The sequence below is a fragment of the Ischnura elegans genome, chromosome 4 (assembly GCF_921293095.1).
Source record: "Ischnura elegans chromosome 4, ioIscEleg1.1, whole genome shotgun sequence".
In the NCBI taxonomy this organism is placed as follows: domain Eukaryota; kingdom Metazoa; phylum Arthropoda; class Insecta; order Odonata; family Coenagrionidae; genus Ischnura; species Ischnura elegans.
In genome coordinates, this window is record NC_060249.1 from 54,991,885 (window position 1) to 55,015,481 (window position 23,597).

Here is a 23,597-nt window from a genome sequence, read left to right on the forward strand (position 1 = left end):
ACGAGAGGATAGGAGTTTACATCGTCTAAGGTTACCAATGCATGCATGAGGCACAAAGATCAGGGAAACATGTCTTAATAATCACTTATTAAAACTGGCTGTGGTCCGAAAGTTTTCTTCGCTTGATAAGGTATTAATAATCCTTATTTTAGCCAAGCGCTACCAGCTAGCATGGTACTCGGCTACCTGCTAGCATCCTGCGTCGTGTTAGCGCTCAGAGCCTCGCCCCAAGGTCACCTCACTCGCGGCAGCGGGAAGCAGAACGACGTCACGCGGAGTTTTTCCCGGCATTCATACTTACCCGTCGCGTTTTCGCGCGCTTGAAAATTTTCACTTTTAATTTAATCGCGAAAAATAGATATCGTCTTATAAAAATCTAGAATCGTTAAATACGTACTCCAGGAGTATTAATATTTCGATTGAGGCTATAAAAAATAATAGGAGAGCACCGCATTTGAGCATTACGCCAAAATGCTAAGCCTCCGTCGTCTTTCTTCGTCTTTCCGGCATTTATTTTCCTGCGTAAAATGCTTAAATAAAGTCAGAAATATGTCTTGTTTGGTCTTATTCTTTTTTAAATTACGCGCTTATTACTAATATTTCAATCCAATAAAAGCGTAATATCTATTGGCAAATGGAAGGAAATCCAGGTGGCAGCACTAAGTTAGGTGTCATGGCCGAATAGGGAGGATCGCCCACTTTAGTACGTTTGTTTGTGTGGAACGATAACCTGCGAATACCCGAGTTTTATGTTCTTATTGAAAGCGTCATTGTTCTTATTGACAATTGCATCTGGAAGGGAATCCAGGTGACAGCACTAAATTAGGTGTCATGGCCGAATATTGAGGATCGGATGCATTAGTACGCTTGTTCGTGTGAAACGTTAGCCGGCCAGCACTATACCGTTTAGCCGAATATCAATGGGATTATGATGAAAAACTTATAAGGAAAAGTTCATGAGCAACAAATTGTGCGGTGTTTATGATTGCACCGACCAGTGTGAGACAAAAGCTATCTCTCTACATAGATTCCGCAACACCCCTAATTTGGGAAAGAAGTGGGAGCACGTCATGAGAATGGGCAAGAGTGAGCTAGCATGCTAGTTTTATTTAAGAAAAAACAAGAATGGGTCATAGAGAAACATATGAAGGCATGACACCTTCATTGTATCATTTAATGCCTACTTAAAAATTGTTCGCGTAAGTATGGAGGTGTCAGAGGATGAGATGCAGACGGAAAGAAGGTTGAACAAACTTGCAATAACTATCAATGAATTTTCAGATATCCAATAAGCCAGGAAAGTTAAGGTTGGGGAAATGATTCGAATCGCGACAACTGAGAATTATATGAATATTCCCGGCCGACTACCCACCAATTGCCGGGACTAAGTCTGCTTGAGACAAGTAATTTCTCCCAAAGTCGCACAAACTTTTCGCAGGCGATCCCCCCCACGATCGCCGGGACATCTTCCGCCCGGGGGCGGGTCAAAACCGGGTCGGCCCTTAAAACATCTGTCCCTTTCTCATTCAATAACTAGGCCCTGCTCTTCCGAATACGATGCGGTGCGAAACCCCGACGTTTCTAAGGCCTGCGTGCTTCGTTGGGTTAAAGGATTTCTCGAGTCGCTTAGCCCAAATGGCCAAAATTCCGGGGCCGAGGCACGGAGACCCTCGCGCGACCCGTCTCGCCACTTCCCCATCGATCCTCGCTAGCCGGTGAGAGTCGAGTGACTCCACATAGCAGTCAAAACGCCAATGCAAGGGGAATTCCACGCACGACCACACCGACGTCGAATTCCCTTAAGAAGAATAGATTATTGAGAACGGATGGCTTATGTGAGTAGATGCCTATCATATTGTTTGATGATTTTAATAATGATATATCTCTTGTAATGATGGTGGATAAAATCGTCAAACAATACACACGAAAACGGAAAAAGAAGCGTCAATTTTCTTCTGAAAAGCTTTTATCTCGTGTGACATGCCATTAATAACGCTTGTTTGTATGCTAAAGCCCATTGCAAGAACCAAATACTCCAACAGTGCTTCAACCATGACAGGTTACAGCATTCCACCTCATAGCCCTCAACGAGGGACCTCTTGATGTCTCTATTGAACTCCAAAACGTCAGATGTGGAGAAAATTACTTCATCCATTATTCACAACTGAGATTTACCATATACATCAGTATTCGCTTCACAAAATTGCTGAAAACACATCCGTTTCGCACACCGCTAGGCTGTAGCATTAGTAAACAAACCGGCCGATCCTCCATGTCTCATTTCTGAAATTGGCCACCAGATGTCAGCTACTTTGATTCCTGTTGCCAATAGCCGAAAGTCATTGTTAGACAACTTTTGGGCTAGTAGATGACTCATGCAGCAGTTGACCTCCAGAAATGGGGAACTTCGAAGCAGGTAAGCAGAAAAAGGCCAGTGGGTGAGTAGAGGGGGGGCGTGAGACAAGTATTTATTTTTCTCGTGTAACTTGATATTTTTTTCGAAGCTAAGGCCTTCGTAATAAGATCCCTGCGTGAGCTGGGACCTTATGTTTGATTTCGGAGAAGAGGAAATCGTCGGAGGGGGTGGGGCGAATGCTGAATGGAGGGGGAAAGCAGATCGTGGGAAATGCGCCAATGTCACTATCCCACGGCACTGATGAGTTCCTCCCTATGGTAGTTTCATCTCCTGAGGAAGAAGGGTGAAACGCGATTCTATTTTTTTACGGTAACTTGATATTTTTTCGAAGCTGAGGTCTTCGTAATACGATCCCTGGGCAAGCCGGGACCTTTTGTTTGATTTCGGAGAAGAGGAAATCGTCGGAGGGGGTGGGGCGAACGCTGAATTGAGGTGGATAGCGGATCGTGGGAAATGCGCCAATGTCACTATCCCACGGCACTGAGCTTCTCCTGATGGGGGACACCTGGGATTTTCGGATTTTTTTCACCCGATCAATTTCGGTTCCCCACGTTGAACTCTATTCACCGCTCTAACCCGCGAATTTGATGTAGTTCGTCAGCTTGCCTAAAACGGCGCTGCATGCACTAAACGACTAGAATTCTCCTCATTTTTTCGAGTCAACTACCAACGACGTGCGAGCGACAGTGTATGACGCGAAATTAAAAGTACATATTCGAGACGGCACCTTTGGCATAAATATTCCAGATCTCGAATATCGAATACTTTCTAGTATTCGAGGTATTCGAGTATTCGCGGATACTATTCGCACATCTCTAGGGGTTAGGCTTTAAAAACTTTTCAGCCTAACCTGGTGCCTAGCCGAGAAGTTTTATTCGTTACCGCAGGTGCTAAAATGGATAAGAAATGGAATATATGCCGTATCCCATTTGTCAAGTTATTATCGATCGGAAAGAAATAATATTTCAGCCCAATAACGCATATATGTATAATGTTCAGCTGAAAATATGGAAGTCAATACCAATCACCCGTGAATATTTCTTTATAGTCCCTACTATTTCATAGTTCAGTGACGGAGTCAGACTGAAACGTAATTGGGCCGGCAGTCGTCACGACTGCCTGTCGCCACTCCTCGCTACTGCGTAGATATTAGAAACTACTTTCTGCCTTTAGCGCCCTTAATTGATGCTAGCCTTCTAATGTCAGCTAGTTCTGATTATTGCATTCTAATATAAAATAATGTCTAACTTTAACGTTACTTAGGTTTTCTTAAGATCGCCATTTACATAGAAAATATTCGCTGGCTTGTATTTTACGACTTTTAACGCCATAAAATGTATGAAATATGTTATATTTTGAGAGCGCTGTCACAAATGATGGCCATAATCAATTTAAAATGTTGCTGGGGACAATAGAAGTTATAAAAAAGAAAAGTGAAATGTTTTTCGCGATGGATAAAATTCTCGCGATTTTCGACCCGACCCGATTTTGACCCGAGATTTGAAACGGCCCGACCCGAAGGTCGGGTCAGGACGATGACCCGACCCGACCCGAAAATTTCGGGGCCCCGTCGACCCCTACTTCAAAACAAGTCTATGGAGGTTCAAAACAAATTATGCAATGACCTACAAATATAGCAAATTAATTTTTCATTAACAGTGGTATAAAAAGAGTCATATTACAAAATTGTATGAAATGGAATGAAGGCATTCAAGCCAATATTAGTCTCTAGATCAGTTCTTCTAATGTAGACAAAATAATGACCTAATGATTGAAAAACATGTTGCCCCTAATAACAGCACACTCCCGATCATCAGGCTGCGGTTTATTCATGTTGCGGCTTATCTGTGCATGAGTTTTACGCTTCTTTGATGTTTTCCGCGATCTTTATAAAAAATTAATTGGACGCAAAACCACTGTGATATTTGCATGTCAATGCAAGGCTAGACCGGGCTTATTATTGCCATTAGATTCCTCTTCGTAAAAGGGAATTATTTTACTTACTTTTTGGCAAGAAATGCTTCAAGTTTACTTGAACGTCTGCTCTAGCATGCAGATGACGATCAGCGGTGGGGAAAAAAATCTTGATTAATTTTAGAAGATTCCTCAATGGTTAGCCAATCGCAAATTAAGATGAATGTTGCCTACAATCAATAAATATTTATATTCCATATTGAAAATATGCAATTATTACCATGGCCTTGTACTCTGTTGAATACGGCCCGAAGGAACTGGAGACTTAGTCGCACTCAAACATATTAATGCCGAGACTATTCAAAGTCAAACTGTAGAGGAAGGGAATAGAAGAAGTGAAGGCAGCAGTGGAAGTGGAAGTAGAGAATGCATAATTCATAGCGAGGCACTCGCCTGCGCAGAAAAATTGCCCAAAGTCCTGGTTTCGTATAACTGCTGCTGTGTGATGGGGTGATTGCGCGGCCATTACCTTCACGGAAGGTCCTTTTTCATGTTATCTAAACAGTGCAATCACGATTGCATTCAATGATAACAGAACTGCGTCCCGCATTAATTGCATACCGCGCTACTTGCGCGAGATGCGAGTATGCAGCGTGGTGCCTGAAATTGTAGTTTCCGACGTCGCTCAGCGGTTTTGAAGCATTTCTGCAAAGCAATTTTCTGAATCTGTGATCTCATAGGGACGGGTGCGAGGTTTTCGGAAACCAGGTATAACATGGAGCAGTATAGGAATACGAGTACAATCACATTTTCGCCACTAAACAGATCGCGGTCAGGAGAAGATAGCCGTGAATGATTCTGGAAAACAATCTAAAATAGCAGACAATGTGCATAAATAATAGTAAATTGTTTGATTTACATGAATTATGAAAACTACATGGAATTTAAGTGAAAGTTTGGATTATTTGTGCTTTCCGATTATTCGTGCCGCCTCTCCCCATCATTAGCCCGGATAATCGGGAGTATGCTGTATGATTCATACTCAGCTGGACCACAAAATAATCAACAAGGATTAAGAGAAGAATAGCAATTATATAAAGCAGATTAATAGATAAATGCACTCTTAATGAGCCCTTACAGCAGTCTACCATTATAAAATACAGTAGAACCGCAATATGACAAACAGAACAAGATCAAAATTTTGCAATACGATCAATTTTGCGAGGTTCACATGACATTCAGATTAGGGAAGCTTCGTTACAACAATATTTCACAATTAAGGATGTGAACCTGTCTTAATGACTGAACATGTTCATCATGAACAACCAATACATTTATGATTTTTTAATCATTTACGAGTCATTCAGAAGAATGAGTTCAGCACTAATGAATTAAGTCCACTTCATTTAAACTTAAATTAAAAGATATGACATAAATGAAATTTTGATGAATAAATATAAACTTCAAAACATGCCACAAAATCATCAAGTATCGATTGAATAAAATTTTAGCTTTCACATAGTAAATTTCACCATGATAAATTCGCTACTTAGTTGGTCCCAGGAATTTCATAGTATAATGACAGTTCTTCACTAACACTTTTGCTTACCTTTCCGCTGACCGTAGGGAACAGTAATTCACTAGTCTAAAAGCCCTTATTTTGCTGATTTTTTTCCCTTATTCATCCTAGATACAGTTGTAAATATGAATTAGACGCATGAGTTAAAAAAACAATTTCAATTTTTAAGAGCTCTGTTTGCCTGAGTGAAAGAGAAGTTGAATTTTTTAATGTCTTCAACAATGAACATAGGGGGTATAAATTCAAGACTTAACTGAATACCTGAGTAAAATTTGAAACCATGTTTCATATGGAATAATCTAAAAATATGCTATCATAAGTAAATAAAGTAATAAAGTGTAATAATCACCCATCATGCAAAAAGGTTACCACTACATCACTAACAGATAAAGCCAATTTTTTATCAATGAGTTTATCTAAGAACTAATGCGGTTAAATTCAGCTATACTAAATGTAGAAATTTTCATTTATTCCTTCAAACATCTTCAATAAGATTCAAGAGAAGGAATATTTAAGAATTGTTTCTGTGCACCCTAATATTAAACCTCACTGTGGATGACATGTAAATAAAGTTCTGTATGAATCATCCTTCAAAGTCCTGTAGATACATTCACAAACTGAACACTAACAAATATGTACAAAACATAAATATAACCGTTCCTAATATTATTTTAAACTGTAGTAACAAACAGTTAAAACTGATACTTGCTCACAAAATCACACATTAAATGGAAATATCCTCTTCAGAACTTAAATATAAAAGCCAAACACAGTAACACCCTAAAATTAGGATGCAGAATAGTGTCTTTCAGAACACACCCTTTAAAACACTAGATTTGGAATGACCCAGAGGCCTAAACCTGAAAAGCAACAGGAAGTATTCAAAACATTTAACTTATTAATCCTAAAACCACTAGAACAAGATGAATTTGGAATATGATATGTTTAGAAAAACAATGAATGCCAAAAGCATGTAGAATTGAATCTTTCAAAGTTTAAGGTAAAACAATAATTAGATCAGTGTCACTTGCATGATGCAGAAAGAAATTTTGATGAAAACTTCGAAAAAATTAGAAAGTGTCACTTGGATTATGTAGACTTGAATATCTTCATTTGAAGCAACTTATAAAATGCAATATGTAATAAATAACGGAAAGATAAATTTAAAAAAGTGAACAAAAAATTGCCATTAAAGAGGCATGGTAATGGACATAACTTTAAAATTTACAAGTTTTGGAGCTAACTTTTAAATATTGTTAAGTTATTTCATGATGCCCCAAGTTATTTCATCATAATCAACAGCATATTAGGTACAGTACTTCAAAAAAAAGACTAAATTCATTAAAAAACTATAGGTACTCACTTAAGAGAACCTGGAGCACTAGGAACACGAGTCAGGGATCCTTTCTGGGAAGCGTCATCTTCACTAACACTTTTCACATCACCACATTCAGAGTCTTCTCCAGATACTTCCCGATTTTCACCACGGTTTTGATTTGGATACAGCAATTCACTTGGCAATGCTGTTCTCCGACGGGCCTTAGCGGTCAAAGCAGTACTAGAGGGAGGAGGTGGGGGGCCCATGATGGAGAAGGATGGATTGCTGGCAGCTCTGAAATTATTTTTAGGCACAGTCAATACATACACATTTATATACATACTTAGATGTACTACATTCAAGCATCAATTCTTATTGCATTATGGTAAACCCCAATTATCTGCAAAATAATGGGTAGAGGAGTCACAAAGAATATGAGAACAGGGATAATGTAAACTTTAACTCTTATATCTTTAAGTATCCATTATGATTGCATTAACAGAAGAACTTCAGTCAAAAAATTCTAGGGACCCAAAAAGCAGCGACTTCGTCACTGTGGACTTAGCAATTGCAAAGTTAATATTTTTTCACCAAATTTTTTATGACACCATAGCTTGTAATATATGATTCAGAGATGTGGAAAAAATTCTTTGATGATGTTGCATTTTTCTGAATAACCAGGAAATTATGATGAAAGAATTATAAATACAACGATCATTCACAAAGAAAACATTCTATCAATGTTTGAAGAGGCTCACACCCATTCTTTACCCTCAATGGTGTAAAAATGTTATTTCCATGACAGAAACTTGTCTATTGGCTGTATTATTCATTGAAAATAGTGTACACACATATTAATATGAAGCATGTGGCACCACACCAGTGTACACTCCATTTGCATATAAATCGATAACTTGTAAATGGCAACTGAAATTTGAGCTCTAGGAAATCAAAAGCGCAAAACTATGATTAAACATAAATTTTTATATCTAGTACAGTATAAATGTTGGTAGTCTCACGATTTAATACGGCAGACATATAAATTGCACAACTGAAACAGCTGCCTTACGTCTGAGTCCCCTCCCACTCCACTTATCGCATGAAACCCTTAGGGAGAGTTACTGCCACTCCCATTATCGTTTTGTAGCACAGCGACACTGCCAAAGGAGCCGACAGGGAGACTTAAAGTGAAAGAAGCAATGAACTTCTGCAGAAGAGGATTGAATTGTCGTGAAAGAGGCATTGAGCCATGAAGCACTTTCAGAAAGTTTGCTCTTTTGCCGTGCTCTGTTCGCAGAGTGCTCAATGTCAACAACTTCCAGCATGACTTGCAGAACCAAAATATTTTATATGGCCAAAGGTGCTCCACCATGCCGGATGTAGATGGGCACCTTAGCATCCATAAAAGTTATCCAGCCCACAGTTTGACACCGGCTACTGTGCAATCCTATGTGCTTCAGTACATCCATTTAGACCCACAAGTGAATTTACTGATGAAGTGTTGAGGTACGTTTAGGAATATTGGAAATTTTTTATAAACCTAAAATACAAAGCACTAAGCAAATATGCAGCTCTGCCAATTGAATTACGAGGTCACCCACCTTTCAGGTGATGCTGATCTAGATGAAGCATTTGACGAGTAAGTAGGAGATGTTCCTTCTTTATCATCACCTGCCCCGCTTTCAATGCCTTCCAAACGCACAAACACATCCCACTGTTCTTGGGTCAGCACATGCTGCAACAGCTCATTCTGCACAGCAGAAGTTTTCTTTTCCTGAAATAGAAATTGAAATTAAATAATTGCCACATAATAATTTCCAAAAAAAATTAAATCTAACGTATCCTGAAAGCTTCTGAATATAAAGGACACTCTTTTCCAAGTTAGACATCCCAAGGACAGTGCTCTAATCAGTTAACTCAAACACATATCTGTGCATTACCAAGATAAAAATAATTTGTAGAGCATTAAATGCTATCATTGTACATATTTATATCGATACCCTGCTTCCTTATTTTTTAACAGAGGGGTTACTAAAATTCCCAGATTTATTCAAACTCAACATGTACGCTAAAAGTAAAAATAAGATGTGGCAGTGACGGTAAGTATTTTAAGCAGCATGTGCCAGCATTCACTCGGCTAATCTCTTTGATGCAAATTGGTCATTAATGACACAAACCAGTTCTAAGAATAAATGTGCAACGCTAAGATTAATATCAAGTATGCATCCAAGTGCTGAGCATGTTCTGAAAATTCACTATCTTATTTTCAGCACACACGCCATTGACACTACATTGTAGACTAGTTTTCTGCTTCAGAGCACAGACGTGCATCTCTAATTATGGCCGACTATTTTTTCAATTATCTAGAATGAATGACAACATGTATTTGCTAAACATTCATCTTCACACACAATGGAAAATAGGTATAGTAGTGTTGAATACTGTACTTATCTGAATACAGTCCCCCCTTTTTTTCCAAAAATGCCCGAGGTACAAGTAAAGGGGGGGGACTATATTCTTATGCATTTTAAAAAATTTTTCCCAAAATTGAAGCCTCAAAATTAGGGATTACAATATTTGGAGGGGGACTACATTCAGACAAATAGGGTATTAACCTGATAACAAAGTAAGTAAAATCATGATATGAAATGAATTTTAACAGTTTTAGATATCCATCCGAATGACATGTTAGGAATCCGAATCAAGTACCAAAGATTCATCCAAATATGATGAGTCAAAAATCACCGAACAACTTCAGCAGCATTGAGGATTTTTCCATATTTTTTACTACCTTCCCTGAAATTCTACTACTTCGCAGATAAATTAGAATTGCCTCACTTATTAAGCTTCCCATGTTTTCAAGAAGAGTTGCCACCCTATGTGAAGTACAAGAATTGCACAAAAAATCCACAGAGGAAAACTCATTCGCCTTCACAGGGATGGCCTTCCTCCTGAAACATCCCCGCTGGTCAAGGCAAATGAGATTTCCCCTGTGGATTTTTCACACAATTTGTGCATTGCGGGTGACTCCGTAAAAGTTATCACCGTGGCTAGTCTCCGTATACTTAAATACAAGAATTACTTCTATTGCGACTACTTACCTGAGTAAGCTGAGCCTCCATCTCCTTAATATTAGATTCTTTTTGTGATACAGCACATGTTTGATTCACAGTCATATTAAAAAGTTTTTCAATGATGTATCGAGCTTCATCTAAATCTTGCAATGATGAGACAAAGGTAGTTACATCTGCAGGGGCGGCTTCCTCCTGAAAATAGAAATTATTGGTATCTATGGATTAATATTAATATGGAATAATTATATGAAGGCCATTCAAAATTATTTCACCCAGGATAATGTAAAAACATCACAATTAGAATATTGAAAAGCTGGAAGTGACTTAGAGTTCATTTCAAATATCTTTGCAACTGAGAGGCAGGCCCAAGTTTTTCAGTGGAGGGTGGAGGGCAGGCAACTTCCTGCAAGTAACCAAAATGCAACACACAGAGCCTCCAAGAAGTTGTAGTTTTCACACCTCCGTGGTGTACACCTCATAAGTTAACTGTGCTGCCAAGTGGGAAGAGGGTTTTTAAGACAGTCTTTCCTTTCCATTCACTGACAGTCTTTCACTCACTGACAATTCAGAGATCACAAAAAAAACTCTCAAAATCACTGTACGTATTGAGGAAGCTAAGCTTTCTAATCCCCCCAGAACATCTCAAGTCCATTTACTATGCTCTTTTCAACAGTCACTTGAGTTATGGGCTAGAGATCTGGGGTAATGCCCCAGCTACAAAATCTGTTTTTCTGTTACAGAAAAAAGCCATAAGAATAATAACTCATTTTCCCTCAACCGAACATTGTAGGCCATTATTCAGGAAACTGAAAATATTGACTCTACAGTCTGTATGTATATAGAGTACTAGTGCATACGAAAGACAATCTCCAGTCTTTTACAATTAGATCCGACATACATGACCACGACACTAGAAGAAATAATCACCTATTTGCAGGTCAAATGAGACTAAATATAACACAAAATTCCTTTGCAAACATGGGCATTAAGCTCTTCAATCATTTACCTGAGTCTGCAAGAGGAAGCAACAGTACAAAATTCAAATCTGTAGTACACTCCTGGCTAGCATCTAAATCGCTGCACTCCGTGAATGAGTTTTTTACTCAGGCAGCAGATATGGTTTTCTGAATAATCCTGTCTTTATTTAAGTTGCAAATTGTTATTATATATGTATGTACAATGAACTGACGAGGTAAAGTGTAACTATTTACTTAACGACCAATAAATCTATTATTATTATTATGAGAAAACATGGCAACGTCCACCCCTAGAGTGGCAAGTCCCTCCTCCTGCCACTCCAATCATTCCGAGCTTGCACGACTGGGCTAGTCATGAAGATATTTGAAAAAGGTCATAGTAGGTAAACTTAATGTCACAAAAAGTATGAGCAAAAAATGGCATACCTTAGCAACTTCCATTTGCATTATATTTGTCTGGCATTCTTTTATGCTTTCTTGGACATAATCTATGTTAGCTCTCAAACCTTCAATTTGTTCTTCCAAGTCAGCTAGGACACTCTCCTCTGTATTATGAGACATCACAGCTTGATTGTGCTTGCGAAGCGCATGCTCCAAAGAGTGACCAAGGTGATCTCGACGCTGCAAAAGTCTGCAAAGACAAAAAAATGCATGACTTTAATTATAAAATAAATGAATTAGAGCTATTAGATAATACAGATTTCCTTGTGGTCATAATATAGGAAAATGAATTATTTATGTTATTTTATTCCTCTAGAATACAAATAAATCAACATTATGAAGGCATTCTTTGCATACATACCCTAATTTCATTACCACAAGGATTTATACTACACTGAAATGCATACACCCATACCTCGCATAGCACAAGGGATGCATTCCATGGATTCTTTGCGCTAATTGAATTTGCATTGAGACCATTGTAACATGGGTAAGATAGGGACACATTCCCAGTAGCATAGTTGTTGGGTATCGTATTTCCTATAAACCATCCTGCTTTTTCCTGGATGTTAGCCCACCTGCTCGAAAGGTGGGAATTTCAAAAGCACACAAAAATTTATTTTAACGAGAAAAACATCTTTTAATGCGTGCCTACTATCTTTAAAGATTTATTAAACAATGAATGTTTATATAAACAAAGTCTTCCAAGGCCTAATAGGAATATATGTATGGTGTACAGAAAATTCAATACCCAAGACTTATGTTACCAGGAACGCATCCCTATTTTCCCCATGTTAAAATGGTCTCGAATAATGCAAATTTGATTAGTACAAAACCCCATGGAATGCATCCCTTGTGCTAAGTAAGGCATGGGTGTATTGATAAAATCAGATGAATGAGCTTCTTTTTCTACATTTGCACATAATTTAATCGCCTATTTTATACATATGACTCCGAAGCTATTCTGCACTGCAAATTTAAGAACAGAAGATTGATGAGACAAGAAATTTTGACACAGTATGTTTATTTGAGATGATTCTTAAATGAAACATTCATACAAGCTTCATTATTACAAACCTCCGGTATTTCGGTCCCATAAACTTCGTAATAACAAGAGTCTACTTATTAGCAGGCACCACTGTCCAGGCTATACATCTAACCCATCACCAATGTGTTGACTTTATTGCTGATACAACTTAAAATGTCTATTTCTGGTTTATATGTTAATGATGTGGACATATTTACACTACCTTTCCATTTCCATTTCCAAAGCAGATACAGCTTGCTTCCCAAGAGCGATCTGAGAAATACTTTTCTCCATAGCCTGCCATTTCTGCTTTGCAGCCTTAGGAGAGAAGGACTTGGCGGTTGATGCCACTGCAATAAAAGGTAATATAAATATGAGATAAGTAACCAGCTTCAAGAGTGGAATCATATCATTCTACATGAAAAACAGCATGAAAAATGAAAACATGTCGTACCTCCATATTTTTCAAACATTAAATATCATTATATCTTTTCATGAAAAACTAACATTCTGTATGACATTAATTACATATGTATCGAAAAACAAACGTTTTTAGAGGAACATTAATGCATACCACTAAGAATAGATGACTATGATTTAAAACATAACCTGCATATGTACCCTGAACTTTTGTACTTAAAGGAATGCATGTTGTGAAGTACAGCCTCAATAATCCGTCATTCGATATAAGTACCATGTTAAGGGGAGAAGTATTCATCTGAATGGGATATTATAATAGCTAGAGTACCACAAGCATCAACACTAGGGCCATTTCTGTTTTAACATACATATTAAAGACCTATCTCACAGCATAAACATTGATTTACTATTATATTATATGACAAAACAGCAGAACACACCAAAAAATCCATCAATAACCTAGCGCAGTCAGCTATTGAGACAATGCATTAGTTAAATGAATGGGTTACTTCTAATGCCTTGAGAATCAGAACATAAAAACAGTACAGTAACAGCCCAGAAGTAAGTATGCCTCAATACCTCACCTAATTCACTTTAACACTTAAAAAATCAATACGACTTTACGGAAAAAATATATGAAGCAATGCCCTGAAGCATACATAAACTATCAAAATTTCTTGAGAAAATACGAAGTTCTTTAAATTTAAGGGAAAAAATAGATAAATCCACAAATTGGCGAAGCCATAACAAGAAGCTTGATTAACTTGAATGAAAAAATCAATAGAGTAATAATAATAGTTCCTGAAATTTTCAACAGTGCTTGCTAACAGGATAAGTATCACTTAAGGAGGAGATGAGGTTCCATTAAAAGGTCATGAAAAATATGGGGATATTTTCAATAGCTCAGTTGTAAGTCAGACACATACATTGCCCAACTTCACCTTGTCTAAAGAGCAAGTAAGTGAGTAAAACAGCAAATTTTGGATTTGCATACTACAGAATTTGCAATATATTCAGTGTGCAAAACAAGCAAAAGGCATTGTGATCATGCTTAAACAGTGCATGAGATCTTTATTAATGTTTCATTAGTAATACCTGGAAGCACCACGAATGCAAAATTTTTTTCAGGGACGGCAAGAATATCCAAATATTTCCAGTCACCTTCTCCAACCTCTTTGACAACACCACCATCTAGCAAGGCTTCCGAAAGTTTTCTTCTCATACCTATCAGGTAATTTTCAAATGTGGAATAACTAAGGTAGAGTAAATAAGAACAGACCTTTCTGACAGCCCATCTTTTATGATTTAAATATGGCAATGCCTCTGGCATCCTGCAATATCAATTCTCATCTACCTATATCTTATTTGGGCTTCCCTATTTCAAAATGCAAATTGAAGAGTCTGAAAAATCTGTAAAATACTAATTACTTGCCTTTTAATATGTCTTCCACATGCAATAATGGTCAAGATTTGTTTTATTCAGGTATTCAGTGACTTTAAAACATGGAAAAAACTATATTGATAATGTTACAATATTTTACTTTAATTTTAATAAATGAAAATTACATTATCATAAGACTTATCACAGAAATCTGATCAGTCATGCCCCATAGAGCATGCAAGGATTTCAAATACATGTACAACAAAAAACATCATCCTCCAAGATAATAATAACACCACTATCCTGACTAAAAGACACTAGTCCTCTAACCATTATTTATTTCACAACATACTCAAAGGAAATCTTATTGAGCCAATAACAATATGAGTTTACAACAAGAATTAATGGACAATCAAAAGCACCTTGCCCTGGCTGGGAGTTCCTGGATTGCAAATTCATGACATGTTGATATTATTTCTTTGAAGCTATCACCTATTGTTAACGCAGTCTTTATTTACAAATACCATTTGCCTTTTCATGTCCTATCCAAGGTATCGTTTTCTCAAAATAATAATTAGTAAATCATGTTCCTGATGAATACTATCTCACCACTATTGTTCTCAAAAAATTATGCCATACACAAATAATACATTATTTGTACAGTCTCTTCTTCAAAAGTCAGCCTAAAATCATAACTTGCACTTGGCTTCAATCACGTAATAAATCAATTTGTTCAATATTACTCAAATGAAAGTCTTTCTTTGATTTGCCATTGGTGTTGCTTTCAATACCTAAGACCGTACTTAAAAATGTTTTCATTTACAATCGGGGTACTCCTCCAAGTATGTAAACTCTACCAAAATGACATGAAAACAGAAAAATCTAAAAAGAAAAAAAATATTTGTGGTAATGCACTCAAGCAAACTGTGCTCAGGTGACCACATGTACAAGAAGGGAAAAATTGGTGGAGAGTTTTTGGAATTAGAGACTTAAGTAATCAGAAGGAAATTGCCTATTTGAAATATTTTACAGAAGCCAATGGTGTAAACAAGAAAAATTTGCCAATCCATATCGATGTTACAGATGTCATTTCGTCTTACGTGACTTAATATCTCCTTCAAGATGTTTAGCCTTAAAATTTTTAATTTCAACAAAAACAAAAAATTAAATTTATTCACACTTTACACTCATTCTGCTGAATGTGAAGCTTGGTTGCTATTGTAGGAGCGCAAAGTTTATTTTGGCCAACAGCCATATTTTATCTTTCTGTGACTGACAAGGAGACTTTGCCTAACTGATGTCAAGAAAGAAGATGAGACCCTTTTTATTTGAAAGTAGACAGTTAGGTAGGAATACTGCTGAAGGGTTTTGTCCAAATACGCCCGGGTTTGAGAGAAAAAAGCATTTAAAAATTTAAAAATACGGTCACGTTCAATTTAATTAAAAAATTTCGCCCAATTGTTTAAAGGTCGATTTGGCCCAGTGGTACCGTATCGCGCTTACATTTTGAAAGTCCAGGGTTCGAGGCTCGGAATGAGTAATTTTTTTCCAGTCTGCCACTTTCCTCATTTTTTGTACTTTGTTCCATCTTCTTCAGATTTGTTGATTTCAGACGTTACACGTTTTTTTACTAGACTGCTTTTTTAGAATAAGCCTTAAATTGACATTCATGTCGCTAGCTTACCTTGCTTCGAATTATTCTTTCCGTTGCCGAGATTCATCCAAAAAGGAGTGATATAACTCTGATGCTGATACGTCGTAGTAAATGGAACTCGTTTCCGAAGCAAAAGATTTTAAACATACCGACTTCGAAGAGTTTCCCAGGTCCCTACTACGAGTAGAGTTTTACCTGTCTACCTCTATGATCAATTTTGAGTACTCCAAGTGCTAAACGTTGTTCTTCTTACATTTATTGCTGTTAATTAGTCTGTTTTTAACTTGGTAATTGTTAGAAATGTTTTATATGCTAAATTTTCAGAATGAAGTGAGAATCGTTACTCATTATAGCTCTCGCCGTCGAATGGACCCCGACTATTGTTTGGTGGGCGGCAGGTACGCGGCTATTTTTGGGCTAATCAGCGGTGCCTTAATCGATTAAGAGATCTCTTACCCGCCGTCTCTGTTTGGACAAACTATAGGACGAATTTTATTTTAACACGTGCTAATCCAAACTGGCGGTCGAAGTTCCGTCTTAATTTTTTTATTGAATTATTCAATTTACGTATCCTTTTTTGATAGGATATTGATCGTATTTTCCTATCTTTGGCATTAGTTTGAGCCTAAACCTTCATCAGTTGACATCCGAAGGCAGAAGTTTGGAATAAGGGCTTCATAATTTAGTTTACCGTGCGAAATAAGTATTTTACCTGTGTATACAATGGAATCAGATCCAATCCCTGGGCCTTCTAGTGGCAGTGCCGTAGACGATTGTTATTCAACGTCAAAACATGCTTTTAGCAAAGATGATTTAACGGGAGCTGTTCGTCATTTTGAATGTAGGCATATTTTAATGATGTAAATAATGCTATTTGTAGCAAAAGATATTCGTGGTCCATTATTTTTAATAGTATTTATTATTGAATGCAAATATTTTATCACATTACAGACACTTTGCGTGGGATGCAGGCTATTAACGACCCTAAAAACGCTTCTGTCACGCGATGCTCCAAACTAATCGGAGATGAAGTTGTTGGGAGTTTTTTGGATATTTTGAATGAGTTCAAGTTTGAAGAAGTAGAGGAGCCGTTTAGTGCCGGTGAATCTGACGATCTCCTAGTGCCGGATGATGTAACAGGAATTTTAGGCGAAGAAAGGTCCAGTGATGACTCATCGCCAGATGGGTATACGATCGCTTTGTGGAAGCCAGAAACATGAATGAGGCGGTGATGACCCGGTCTTTACAGGAATGGGCCATTTCCGCGTCGTTTCAGCACATATCGCAAGAGTTTGAATTCTCTGCGAGTGCTTCATGGGTGGCATCTTTTAAGAGGAGACACTGAATTGTACAACGCAAAATAACGAAATACGTGTCTACAAGGGAGCATGCTTCAATCGAAGAAATCTTGCAATCAGGAATGAAGTTTCAGAAGCAAGCAAGAAGCCTGATTTCCAATTATAATAAGGATTTCGTAATAAACACAGATCAGACCGGGTGTGCGTACAGGGTTGATATGAAGAGGACGCTCTCTAACAAAGGAGACAAAATTGTTAAGGTGGCTCTTGGGAGCGTGAGGAAAATGACACACTCATATACAGCGCAGTACGCAATTACTGCATCAGGAAAGCTGCTTCCTAAAGCTTTTTTTGTGCATGCAGGAACCTGGAGGTGATTTTGGTCCGCGAGAGTGTGTGAAAGTGTGAAGAAAATGGAGAATGAATTTGGAAACGTTTCCGTTGTGTGTTCCAAGTCTGGAAAACTTACAACTGCGTTGTATATTAAGTTTTTAAAAAATGTTCTCCAGCCATACGTTAAAAACAATACATTTTTATTGCTTATCGATTCCTGGGGGGCCAAACTAATGCTGCCATTTACGATGAACTATTTATCGACGAGGAAGGAGAACCGTTATGCAGCATAAAAATTATACCACCGAAGTGCACAAACGTATGCCAGCCGTGCGATGTATACTTTTACAGACAGATAAAACAGTTTATTGCACGAATCAAGAACTGCACCTTCCTTCTTCAAGGGCAAAGGGAGATTTCCTCACGTGAGGATGGAATAAAAATTCATTCCATTGTTCATCATCAATTGTCCTCGCCAGCATTCAATAATATGCTTAGGTATGCTTGGTATGCGTCAAAGTTAGTAGAAAATAGAAGTGTTTTCAAGAACTTACGGGAAATATGTTTCCCTGAAGACTTAAGAAAACGCAAGTGCAAATGTTCAGGTAGCAGTTTTATTAAATGTTCATGGTGCTTTTCAATTTTGTGCTTTTCTTGTTTTTTTGATGCATATCATCCGAGTTCATGTAAAGGGGAAATTAATAAATAAAAAAGGAAAAATTGGAAATGGCACTGCCAATATCAGTAATATTCAATTCCTTTATTCTGGTGCCCTATATTACTGAGGTATTTCCTAAAATAAATGGTCCTGTATACGGCAACAATTCCTCGCGGGGTTATACCTTATGGTCTCATGAAAGGGAGGGAAAACTGAATGATATCGTGCTGCAGAGAAAAGCACAAGGAAGTAGCAGAAAGTGGGAGTCTAGGTAGGCCATGGAAAAAGAAAACGGAAGGGATGAACCGACAAACCAATCTAAAAATGATACGATCGTATGGACATCGACTTAAAGCGTTGCGGGCCATGAACCAATTTCAAGTTAGCCTAGTAGTATTATCCAGCTAATAAAAAGTTCATATGTGCCAACAACTCCTTCCCCAGTTTATACAGTTTGTTTGAAAGCTCTTTCCCGCTAAATACGCAGAAAGAAGGAGACTGATATTGAGGGGAGGGTTAGTTAGGGGGAGCATACCTCGCCTACCGATCGGTTAGGGAAGAAGGAATAGGGGATAATGATTGACAGGGTGGTCAAAAATGACTTTTTGGACACTTTACACATTCCGAAAAAAAAATACAGAACTTCAACCTCCTATCCAGTTTATTAAGTGTTAAAAAAACCTTTGTCCTATTCGTTCAGCCCTTCAACTATCCAAGTGTAAAGAACAAAATTTATTTTCAAAATCCTACCTGCCGCCCACCAAACAATAGTCGGGGTCCATTCGACGGCGAGAGCTATAATGAGTAACGATTCTCACTTCATTCTGAAAATTTAGCATATAAAACATTTCTAACAATTACCAAGTTAAAAACAGACTAATTAACAGCAATAAATGTAAGAAGAACAACGTTTAGCACTTGGAGTACTCAAAATTGATCATAGAGGTAGACAGGTAAAACTCTACTCGTAGTAGGGACCTGGGAAACTCTTCGAAGTCGGTATGTTTAAAATCTTTTGCTTCGGAAACGAGTTCCCTTTACTACGACGTATCAGCATCAGAGTTATATCACTCCTTTTTGGATGAATCTCGGCAACGGAAAGAATAATTCGAAGCAAGGTAAGCTAGCGACATGAATGTCAATTTAAGGCTTATTCTAAAAAAGCAGTCTAGTAAAAAAACGTGTAACGTCTGAAATCAACAAATCTGAAGAAGATGGAACAAAGTACAAAAAATGAAGAAAGTGGCAGACTGGAAAAAAATTACTCATTCCGAGCCTCGAACCCTGGACTTTCAAAATGTAAGCGCGATACGGTACCACTGGGCCAAATCGACCTTTAAACAATTGGGCGAAATTTTTTAATTAAATTGAACGTGACCGTATTTTTAAATTTTTAAATGCTTTTTTCTCTCAAACCCGGGCGTATTTGGACAAAACCCTTCAGCAGTATTCCTACCTAACTGTCTACTTTCAAATAAAAAGGGTCTCATCTTCTTTCTTGACATCAGTTAGGCAAAGTCTCCTTGTGAGCTGTACTGAGCGAGGGTTTCTCCCTCTCAGAAAAATGGCAGACCGCTCTCACCGAGCGTGTCCTGAGTGCACATATTGCTTGAAGTAAAGCCAATAGCATTGATTATTTATTCGGATTAACTTACAAAATATCTAATGAATGTAATAAAAACAATGTACAAATGACATCAAATCATTTTTGAATTAATTTTAATACCATTATATTTATCCCAAAAAGACAATGAAGCACTATGTATTTCAATTTCACTCACTTCTGATGTATAATACTATTAGGAGCATTAATAAGGCGTGTGTGTAAGTGAAAGCTTGCCAGCCAGCAATGTTATATTTATTCTCTTGGAAATCAATGGATTCATATTCTATACCACCACAAAGGTTAGCAGAAATAGAGTGGAACTGATTCTTGATAAAAGCAATCTTCAACAACATAAGACGACATGCGATACTGGAGTCCTCATTTATTTACTTTAGAGGTAACATCTACATGATACTCAAAAATGAAAGAGCATATGGTATATTCTCATGTCCTGTGTTGAAGACATAAAGAATACTTTGAATGATAAGACAACAGCCTCACTGATCCATGAGGGTTTTTTCCTAACCAACATCAGTAAAAAGGATCTTACACAGTATAATAAGTTTAATATAATAAATGAAAATTTCCGTAAATTCACCAGAATTTTAAATTATGAAATGGACTAATTTGGTGCACGTCAAAATTCTACAATGAATTTCAGGCAAATAGCTGTAGTGCAACAAGGTGTGATACTCCTAACTGACAAAATAGTACGATAAAGCACCAATCATCTATCATCCAAATAGCAATTCATTGGATTTTCCAACAATCAATTCTTTATCCACTTCCCCAAACCCTTTCTTATATTCCTCCATTCTCATTTTCCGACCCTGGCCTTCCCATTATAGCAGCAAGTACTGGAAATGATCATGAATGGATTATCCAATTTTTTCACTCTTTGTGATTTCCTCTACATTGCCAAATATAATAGGAACTTTACTGCATAAAACTTAAGAAATGAAGTGCATAATGGAGAGTGATTTTTTTCAAGTAAAATAAAATAATGATAATTAACTCTTGGTGAAATAGAGTACAAATTCTACGTGTTTATGATTAGTAATCCACATATTCTACGGAAATACAAAGGAATTAATTCAAAGGATGATTAAAATTTTAAGCAAGTCGTTCTAAAAGCAGTAAAATTCTAGCTCCTATCACACTAAGAACTTTAAAAAGATTAGTTTAAAGTATGCCGGGACTAGCCGCAATAGTAACTTTTACGGGAGTCACTTGCAATGTACAAACGTGCGAAAGATCCACAGAGAAAAAATCATCCGCCTTGACCGGGATTCGAACCCGGATCTCCCGATTTCCGGTCAAGTGCTTTAAGCTACCGAGGTGTCATTCTTCTATGTGGATATTTGCGGACACTACCGGACAAGGTGTTGCTGGACTGCTGGGCATATGATGCCACAAGCAGTCCAAAGCGCCGCAGCCGGAGAGCTGGCCCGGACTAAGAACACAAAGAGGTGTTTGCTCTTGACTAGTTTAAAGTATACCGGGACTAGCCGCGGTGATAACTTTTAAGGGAGTCACCCGGAATGCACAAACGTGTGCAGGGAAGAATGATGCCTCGATAGCTTAACTGGCTAAAGCACTCGACCGGAAATCGGCGTATCTGGGTTCGAATCCCGGTCAAGGCGGATGATTTTTTCTCTGTGGATCTTTCGCACTTTGAAAAGATGTCACAAAGGTCTATCTTCCAATTCTGGGAGGAAAATTAAGAGGAGGAATGGAAAAGAATCAGTCTAAATGTGATGGAAATCTGTTATATGTAAGTCAAAAATGTAAATCACAGATAACTTTCCAGGTAAAGTTTTTACCACAACAACCAAAATTGAGTTATTAAATATTCTAGGTAGAAAGTTACCAGTGTTTTTAATTTTTGACCTGCTTTGCCATTTATGACTACAATTGGTAGTATAACTTACCATTCTTCACCCTTAGATGGCCAGCAGCACGAGCACTAAGGACCCCAGTAGCTCCTCGAGCAGCTCGTTGTTTCCGTAATGCTGACACTTCTTCATTCCTTCGTTTGAGCACAGCCTCCTTTGCTCGTTTGTCAGCTTCTAGACTCCTAATTTTGTTTTCGTTACGCCTGGTTTCCTTGCGCAACTGAGCAATTTCTTTAGCTCGCCTAAGGTCAGATTCCTTATGGCGTGTAAGTTCCTCCTTCATCTTGTTCACAAGCTTAACCTACAAGAAAATAGAAGAAGAGCATATCAGTACATCACTTCCCGAAATGAAAATCAGCAACAATTCCCCCAAAAAAAATTCTAGGGATGTGCGAGTAGTACCTTTTGATCTCAAGTCAAATATCGAGTCGAGTTGTAAACTACTTGCGAGTGTCGAGTCGTGTCGAGTTTTTTAACTTAATTTCTGGACTTGGCAATTGATAATGCATGCACAACATATTCTCACTTTTACAATTCCCCTCCGAATTTTATCTCCTCAATGCTTAGCCTTATGTAAAAAGGAAAAGGTGATGAGGAAAGTTGATGGTATTTTTATAAGAATTAAGAGATGAAAGGAAATTAAGGCATCTTAAACAGTTCCATAAGCCAATTGAAATGAATTAATCTCTAGTAATACATCAGACTCCCGATTATCCCGCTGCCGTATATCCGTGTTGCAGATTTACTGTGCATGATTTTCACTCTCGCTCAATATTTTCTGCGATCTTTAAAAAAAATTAAATCAGACGCAAAAGCACTGGAATTACTGTATATTAATACTAGTGTCATCAACTGGCTGTTCGAAATGGTCCGGCAGGTGCTGCCCCTCTGGGGGACGCCGAGGAACTCGGACGGTCGAGCCAGTAAGGAGGGTGACGCGCAGTCAGTCGCGCGGAATGTGTGTAGAGAGACGGTGCGAGTTTTGTTAATGGAGTATCACTCGAGTGCTGTAATAATCCTTGCTACCTCTGTTATTAAACCACTACCTCACAGTTCAGAAGTGGGATCGACCAGCGAGCTGCGGTGGAGTTGTTCGTGCACATCCAGCCATCAATAGATAGAACATCAAAAACCCCAGTGCAGACTGAGTAAGGTGAGAGAGTGTGGTTCTAGTGTAGCAATGACCAGTCCGACGAATGCGTCGTGGGATGGCGAGTGTCGCGTAGGTAGCTTCAACGGGGTCCATTCTGCGGAAGGAAGGGACGCGACTGAATTGGCGGGAACATGTCGAGAGCAGGAGAGCGAGGCCGGCGTGGCCAGGGAGCATAGTGAGATGCACCGAGAGGCTACCGCTAAGTGGGTTCTGCCTGCGTCGACGCCGTTTGCCGCGAGAGACAAGGCTAGGGAGGATATACAGGCAAGAGGACCCAGTGAGCAACCGCGCGAGGCTACTGTCGTGTGGCCTACTAAGGGCAGAGAACCGTCGTTGGGAAATTGGCGGTATCCTGTCGGAGAGAGTAGCGTCCTTAGAAGCGCAGCGGAGAGGGAACAAGCGCTTTTGCAACACGAGAGAAAATTGTTAGAGAGAGAAAGGAAACTTCTAGAA

The 23,597-nt window shown here is 38.2% G+C and overlaps 1 protein-coding gene across 7 annotated transcripts in view; it reads right to left on the reverse strand.

Moving 5' to 3' along the window:
• LOC124157521 (kinesin-like protein KIF21A) overlaps positions 1 to 23,597 on the reverse strand; it is a 162,210-nt gene that overhangs the window by 32,957 nt on the left and 105,656 nt on the right. For all 7 annotated transcript variants that reach the window (XM_046532326.1, XM_046532323.1, XM_046532324.1 and 4 more), the window contains 6 exons: positions 22,028 to 22,292; positions 12,970 to 13,096; positions 11,705 to 11,909; positions 10,329 to 10,493; positions 8,829 to 9,001; positions 7,273 to 7,521 (listed from right to left, as the gene is read on the reverse strand). In XM_046532326.1, the coding sequence (XP_046388282.1) occupies positions 7,273 to 7,521; positions 8,829 to 9,001; positions 10,329 to 10,493; positions 11,705 to 11,909; positions 12,970 to 13,096; positions 22,028 to 22,292 (1,184 nt within the window). The remainder of the gene's footprint in view (positions 1 to 7,272; positions 7,522 to 8,828; positions 9,002 to 10,328; positions 10,494 to 11,704; positions 11,910 to 12,969; positions 13,097 to 22,027; positions 22,293 to 23,597) is intronic.